The sequence below is a fragment of the Pygoscelis adeliae genome, unplaced genomic scaffold (assembly GCF_000699105.1).
Source record: "Pygoscelis adeliae isolate BGI_AS28 unplaced genomic scaffold, ASM69910v1 Scaffold77, whole genome shotgun sequence".
In the NCBI taxonomy this organism is placed as follows: domain Eukaryota; kingdom Metazoa; phylum Chordata; class Aves; order Sphenisciformes; family Spheniscidae; genus Pygoscelis; species Pygoscelis adeliae.
This window is the reverse complement of record NW_008825216.1, coordinates 6,687,625-6,695,999: the sequence shown is the minus strand read 5'-3', so window position 1 is coordinate 6,695,999 and position 8,375 is coordinate 6,687,625. Positions and strand designations below refer to the sequence as shown.

The following is an 8,375-nucleotide window of genomic DNA, read 5'->3' as shown; positions in this document are numbered from 1 at the left end:
GTAGGGTTTAAACACATCTATTTTGGCACAGCTTCATGCTAGATTATACCCATGAATAAAAGAGAGGGGTTAGATGTCAGCTGGTTCCAATTATAGGCTTTCCCTTTTCAAAATTAAGAGCCAAGCTGTGTCTCACTCGGCCCTCACTTTAAAACACTGTTGGCACTGCAACACGTTAATTTATGAAGAAGGCATAACAAAAGGACACTATCAAAAAAGCAAGCCCATTTTATCCACTCAGAGTCATGAAAGGTTTCAGATTTTTTCACGACCTATCACATTTTCTCAATGCAGAGAAAAAGGCAGGAGAAAGTTTCCTTGCAGAAAGTCATTGTCCTTGTTCTGCCCACAAATTCCATGGTTACTTGGCTCAAATTTGGACCATTATGCAATTTACAGCAGACTCTGGGCTGCTCGGTGTTACACTGCCTGGTGTTAAATTCAGAGGAGCTGTTATAATGATAGTTTAATTCTGAAGTAAAATGGAGGTCGAGCTAAGATCAGGCTGAATATTTGATTTGTCACTCCAAACACTCCTCCATCAGGCAGATCGTAATTAGAACAGAACTTTGCTTGCATTATACAGGGAGAATTGGACATGTTCTAATATCAGTTTAAAAGACCTCCCTGTCTATAGCAAATTCCTGAAAAGGAATATACCAGAAAGCATCAGCAGTAATTAATAAAAAAAAGAACACAGATAATTAAATAAAACAGTCTGTGTTCTGTTAGTCATTTAAATCTCCACCAGGTAAATATCTTACGGATTCCATGGAAGCTTTCTCTAATGACTCTATGGTACACCCAACTTTGGTATCAGCTATCCAGAAATCCATGCTACCCTGTCTCTCGATAAAAACTTGTTTACCAGGCTTAGAAATGTTCTAATAACTCACGGTTACCAAACAGAAAGGAGAAGCAAAGGATACAGCAATTTAGAAAGAAGAAATCAGCTCAGGAATGTGAGCCATAAGACATATGCTTCAAAACAGCCCAATACCATTCAGTGTTGACAAGTCACAGAAGGTGGAAACGCTTTAAAAATTTTGAGGGCTTGATCTGATGCTTGATTATCCAATGTAAAGTGTTATATTTAAATGTACAAGCAATGAAAATGGGAGCAGGAATATTCTTCATTCATTTAGAAGGCTAAAAATAAAAGAACAAAGAACCAACCCATAAGATGACATTAAATAATTACTTCTCAACCATACTTAAAATGATTGGCTTGATGTGCTTTTCAATTAGCTATGAAGTATTTGCCGCTAGCCAAGGTCTACAATAAATTGTTCACAGTATTCCAGAGTTGAAGTAATTGTCCAGCTTCACCTACAGGATGGGAGAAAACCGATATACCACGTAGCAGATCAGAATTCTGTGTCATAACTGTTTACTTCAGCTGCTTTTTGATTCCCTGGAAAGAATGCAATTTTCCTACCGCATTGAAAGACTAGGTTTCTCAGATTCTCCCGTAGCACTTCTCAGGTCATTAATTTCATATTTTTCAAGCCAACATGGAGTGTGCCTTGACCGGAACATTCTGAGGACATTAATAAAGCTGCAATCTCAGCATGAAACATTTTTTTAAACTATGTTAGAAGAACTAAATCCACACTTCCTACTGATACTTGGCAGCGACTGAAAGAAGATGCCTGGGGATCACTGGGAAATCAGTTCTATGCTGCTGGCTTCCTGCTAATTTCCTAAGGACCACATGATTATCTTTAAAACGAGAAACCAGAAGAGCAGAATGTGCATCCTTTCACATACGCAAATGTCATTCTGTTGATCTAGCTGAAGAAGGGATTTTATTGATGTGCCTGTTTAGGCATGTTTTTGTCATCTCCTACCCAGCGCTGTGTGTATGTCCTGCCTAAAGTATTTGCAACCACCACACTACAGATACTTTCCTATCCTCAACCCAACAGCAATCCCAAGCTACCATTTCACCATACCTCACATTCTCATACTAGGATTAAAGATACAGTAGGAAAACACGGTCCTGCCTCTGAAAAAGCAGCAGGCTTTTTATGTCCTCAGAGCTGAGGGCCCTTCACTGGTAACATCTGCCATGTGGGACACTCACACATAAATTTGGCATCTTAGTGTCTGTACCACAGCTCAATGGGTGGGCCAACAAAATGAGAAAATACTTATGTACCTTGTGGTCAGTAACATATCGCCCATGGCTTTTCAACTGTAGTAATTAAGCTGGATAGGCAATGCCAGAAAATCAGCCACGCATTAACAAGCCTCTCAAGTCATTTTGATGGCCTCAAGCCACAGTCTGCCATTAGCCCTCTTCTGTTGTTGCACAGGTAATTTCCATCTTGCAGTATTCTATTGGTGTTGCAAAGTAAGAGTAAAAATACTGTGAATTGAACTATTTGCTAATACATCCCAAGAAGGATAAAACAAAAAACCCAAATCTGTATAATTTATCGGACCTGAAAATCTGGTAGTTGATAGATGTGATAACAAATACATTAAAAATATATTATCTGTTGGTTATTAGCTGCAACAGCTGAAGGGTATAAGAATTCCTCCTAAGGTATGTATCAGCATGCAGAACTCAATTATCCTTTTAGGCTCCCATTGGCTTCCTTTTTAGTGTAGAAGTCAGTAACCTCCCGTTTTTACTTGATGATATTTCTAAACATTTGGCCAACCTATTTCCCTTTGCAGTGATCAACCAGTAATAATGTAAAACATTTGAAGACACCCTCTTTCGTTGGTTTTGCTGGTTCAATTTATCTACATCTAGGGACCTCATCCTCTTGAATGAGACTGTTCCGCCTCTGATGGTTGAATGTGCCCTCAAGGTTCTACTTCATCTTCTGGGAATTTTGTTTCCACTGGTAAATGAAGTAGGATAGCTGAACTGAAACCACCCTTCTCTTCTATTCAGATTACAATTAGACCTAAATACACATTCTATTTTCCCACAGCAGTTCTGCTCCTCAAGCATTTCCTTCCACTAACAAAGCTGAAAACCAGTAATAAGTAGTTCTGAGTAGTTTCTCAGTAGTTTCTGGGTAGAGAAAACAGCTTGGCTGGGGTAGATGACAACCAACAAATGAGGGCATATCTTCTTGCCTGTGCCATCTAAGGCCACTTCCATTCTAGCCCACGAGACTCATTTCTAACACATCATCACACTTGTGTCTGAGGTCCTGCAGCAGGGCACACCTGTGGAACGTACGAAATAACCAACCAATATCCTTTATCAAGGTTTAAAAACAGGCTAGCAAGCTCAGTTAAATTTTTTGTGCATATACATACATACACAGTCCTATACAGATATATACATACATACATATACACACATTTATATAGCTTATAGAAAGTTTTTGTTACAAAATCTCAATACTCTGGCCCCCTTTGAAGAAGTTAAGACCTGCTACTGCTTAATTTATAGGTTTTTGCATAAACAAGGAAAAAAGTTTTCCATTTCAGATGGTAGAAGTTTCAAATAAAACCCCAAAGTCCTGCCTGCCTTGTGTACCTACCACGTGGAATCAGCTGTCTCTGATTCTTGACTGAGCTCCTGACAGTTACAAACACTGGAAAGTAAAATAGCCAGCACCTCCCATGAGCTGAAGTACAAAACGTTAGTGCATACTTGACAAATTTTCATAACTCTTTCATGATGAATCCAATATACTCCCACACACAGAGGGCTCCCCTCCTGGTGAGGTCAGCATGAACTGGACTAACAAGAACACATGGCAGCTTGTCACATACATGCCTTCCATACCTCTTTTGTTTTTTTCTTATTTTCCTTAGGTTGTTTTGATTAACAACACTTTGGGATTCAAACTCAAAGCCTCTTGCAGTCAACAAACTTATTGCCAAGGAATTCAGTGTCTTTAAGACTTGCAGACTTGCTCATTGAGAGTCAGGAGCAGAATTCAGAAGCAACGTTCCCAGTCTTGTGCTCAAAGAATCATGGACATCTCATGGAATAATGTAGGTATTTTCACACATATGCATTTTTCCTTCTGTTTCTAATAATTTCTTGCTTGACAGCTTTTCTCCCAACTTAAAAACAGAGGCTCAGAGTTATAAACCTAAGCAGTAAGAACTAACATAGTAGCCTAGAGAGTAGAAATAGTATCTCAATATAGCTAACAAATATGTTCTTATTACCACCAAAAAGCAACTGAATTTTCTTTTTCAAATAAGATTCCTCTATCATTTCAGAGGGCTCTGTTGCATGGGTTTAGGATAATAGGTCACCATTGACATTTCTCATTTTCAGAGTCAACTGAACAGTATTAATGAGGTAAAAAAGCCTTACTTGACTGGCTCCTCTGGCATCCTTTTTTACGCAGAACATCCTCTATTGAAGTATCAAAGATTAACTGAATATTTTGCAAAAGACCCTGTAATAATAATAAAACAAAAATTAAAAACCAGTTAGATCAATTTAGGATTAACCAATAACTGGTCTGTCTCAAACCCACGCTACTGACTGGATTTAGCCATAAGTAAATACGTAAAAAACAATCTACAAGGCATTCAACCTGACACACACTGAAAAAAAATTCTGTTGATAGTTTTGTTACATACAATTTCAATACTATAACAAATAAAATCAGGTATGTTCTCAAATAGGTCATACTACAACAGTTATTAATCAGCAATGGGTTCAAATCTCCATTTCCATGGAGCGCGTTTTAGATTGTAGCTCTATGAGACATTCATCATGAGGTCAAAGCCAACTTTTGAAGTTCCTGCCCCATCGCACTTCCATCCTTAGCCAATCATTCCCATGCACTTCACTGTCTCTTCACTTGTGCTGGCGCTACCCTGAGACAACACTATAAAACCAGACCAGTATCTTTTTCACTTTAAAAAAAAAATCTCAAAAAAGTAAAAAATTACTTTAAAAACAGATTACTTCAGTGACCCACTTAACAGTACAGCTCCAAAACCAGTTCTGTGACCACAACTGATGGGCTAGGAAGGGAGGCAGGAACGGAGAGGCTGTGAGCAAGAACTTCTGGCTTTCCTGCCAAAACTGGTCACCCTATGGAACCACACCAGCATGTCACGCTCTGGCTGACAACTAGATGGCACAACAGAATGAGAAAGAAAGGGCTTTTCAAATTTTTGAAGCCTTAAGTTCAAGTTTGATTTCAGCTGTGAGTGAAAAGAAGCCACCCTCAAAGCACTTGGGCCAGATCACATCACTGTATGAGATAGGAAGAAATTTTCATTTTACAGGAAAACCAGAAAGTTTCTAATTGCTTCGTTCTAAAACAAAAGAGAAACAATAAAGGTTTTCCACAAAATGGGAAAAAAAAAAAAATCTCATTTACAGGACTGATCAAAACATTTTGTTCTATTTTTTTTTTCAATTTTTTTTTTTTTTAAATTGAAACAAAAGTTTATTCAGAATGGCAACCAAGATACTCTGTTAGGGGATGGGCCAACACCACATGCTTCAACGCCATTAAAAATTCTTTCTTTCCTCCATCTTTGTTTCTCAAATAAAATTTAACAAATATCGACAGGTTGCTATGACTTGAACAGATATATTTCAACAGAAAAATAGGTCTCAAGAAATTTCCAAAGAATTATACAAATCACCACAAAAATGCAACATGTTCAGAAGTCTTAAATCTGGAAAAGAAAGTGGATGATTGCTTAACCACCCACCATAAACTGGGTTTGTGCACTTTTCCTGGCCTTAGACTTTGCTTTACCAGTCCTTTGTTTTCAGGAACCCCCAAATCCACACAACACGGATCCAGCAATAAATAAAAACACACTCTGGAGAAATTCTGCTTGGGAACACCAAATCCAAGAGGCGTTGGGAGAACAAAACTACACCTACTGCATCTTCTCAAGCCAGTTGCAGCCATGTCCTTACCTCACCAATGACCTGAGCTCCTCCAGGTTACCTACCCTGAAATGATTCTCCCGAATGGACCCTTTTGCCACATACATTCTGCTGTTCTCTGCTTTCAGCTGCTCATAGAAAGGCTCCTCCAGGATGAAGCTGTCAATAAGGTCACAGCCAACATAGAGGTTGTAGTTCTCCCCTGTTATTTGCACGGTGAGGTTCTTCCACTGCGAGTCGGCAAGGTCCACGTCCTCCAGGGAAATCACATTCTGGAAGCCATCCACCCAATAGATAAGGTCCAGGGTGTTGGCCCGGCCATTGGAAATGATCTCAAACTGCCTCTCACTGATGCCAGGACCCTCTAAAGCAAGGATAGTGCCTCTAGATTGCCTGTCCTGTCTCAGGGTGGCTGAAAGGATAAAGCCCTCATTTTGCCGTATGAGTTTGACAATCTTTTTTAATTTCTCTGGTTTACACGGAGGTATATGGTCAAACCGAATGAAACGATATGCTGGGATAGCAGGGTCTGGACCCCGAAACAATTTTGCTCCAACTGTCTTTCGGTTTATGTTACTGATTTGAAGTAAATCAAAGGCAGTCTCCTCTTCCTTGTCACCATCTGAAAAAGTTAACAGTGTGTGACAATGTGTCTACAAAAAGTATTATAAGAAACACAACTCTGCACACTATACTTAGTAACTGCAATTATATGACAGACGTGAAGATCAGCAGAGTAAACCCAGCACTTTCCTACCTCCGCAAACAGAACTGTTCCTACTAGCCTGCAAGTGAATCGTATTTTCCACCTGTCATTTTCATTTACATGACAACTCTCGCTTTCTCTGTGTGTAGGTATAAATAAGTTTGATTATATAACTAAACATATGGCTATATATTTATAGCACTTTATAATACACACTTGTATATATATACACATGCTGTATGTTCATGTATATGCCTATGCATGGATGCATGTAACAATGTAATCATTCAATATTTTTATACATATGAATGGATAAGGAAGTTGAGCCAATTTCTATATTTTGACTGTCAGCTAATAAAAATCAAATTATGAGAAGCCATGTGGCCACATGACAACAGGAAGCAAGAGATTTGCTTTTTCAAGATTCAGGCCAAGACGACAGATGTAAATGAGGGCCTGGCATTCTGCCAGTTTACATCCTACTTATATTTTGTCTGTAGAGGTCTACTTCTCTTCCTCTATCTTTTTAAAATGTTCACCCCACTCAATGATTCTGTTTATGTTACTTTCACCATACATTTCCACTGCAGAGGAAAGTATAATAGCAATTATTTCTGAGATTATATACATTTTGATCAACAATTTCTAAAGAAAACAATTTTTCGATATTTGTTGGGGAATCTTCATTTAACAGTAGCAAGATGTATCTACCAAAAAAAACCCCCAGCAACTACTATTCCAGGCACTTCTAAAAAAATCATATGTGATTACTTTGCCTGCTGTAGCTCAAGTAAGCCCATGTTTTACACCAACTTTTAGCTTTGGGAGTTACTCTATACCTACTTAAGAAGTGTCAGAACTTACCCTGAGCATTTGAGGAAACCCACAGGGTTATCAACACAGCAAGCCACAACAGCCCACTCCTCTGCAGCATAACTCCTATGAATAAATTGAAAAGTAGTAAGTACTAGGGAAATAATATTTATCAACTACAAATATTTTACTTTATCTCATGAAATGCCATAAAGAGAACTCTTACTATACATATAAAATCAGATTTTCTATCTTGTCTGATTCTCGTAACACCTATTCTGGGGTTATTCTTGATGCCAGAAGTAAAGCATGACATCAAGTGAAGGGAATAGGAATTCTTGACAATAAAGCTCCTTTTTATGCAAATGTCCCTAATAATAAAAAGGAAAGACATACAGAAAATACATGCTATTCTTGTCTCCACGATTTTTCAGCAGCTGGCACAGGGACCACTTGACACTACACGAGATACAGCATATTAGTAGCTGCATCTTTACTTTGGAGCACAGTGTTCAGCTGAAATTCCTTGTAGGATAATGGGATCTCAGTAGATGCTGGTTCTGAGTACTAGGGGTACTTCTCAGTACCTTTTTCAGTGTCACCATACAAGCTCCTCTCTCTTTCTTGTACGCATATATATATCATTTACCCGTTCTTACACTCCTCTGTACCCAAGAGCTAACCCCATAGCTGGATGAAGTGACTTTCAACGTGATGCTGTTTTTGCCCCGCAGCACGATGCAGTTATAAGCCACGTAATTGCATCTCCATATGTGTGTGCACTCGCAATGAATGGAGCAGACTGCGTTCACTGGAACGCGTAGACATTCATTTCCCTGGGTACAGCCACGTCACTTCAACACTGTGCTAACTCCACACATTTTTGGAAGGACTCAGGGATGCCACCTTTTACTGTCAAGACTCTTTTCTCCCTATTACCCGTCACCACGAGGTATCACCGCCAACGCCAATTACCGGCAATCTCCGGGAAGCCTCTTTCACCTCTCA

General features: G+C 39.0%; 1 protein-coding gene across 1 annotated transcript in view; it reads right to left on the bottom strand.

Annotated features, from left to right (window-relative positions):
- Window positions 1-7,488, bottom strand: part of THBS2 (thrombospondin 2) — a 31,992-nt gene extending 24,504 nt beyond the window's left edge. The window contains exons 1-3 of the mRNA XM_009329201.1: window positions 7,419-7,488; window positions 5,914-6,470; window positions 4,301-4,385 (exon numbers count right to left, since the gene is read on the bottom strand). Coding sequence (XP_009327476.1) covers window positions 4,301-4,385; window positions 5,914-6,470; window positions 7,419-7,488 — 712 coding nt within the window. The remainder of the gene's footprint in view (window positions 1-4,300; window positions 4,386-5,913; window positions 6,471-7,418) is intronic.
- Window positions 7,489-8,375: the final 887 nt, after the last annotated feature.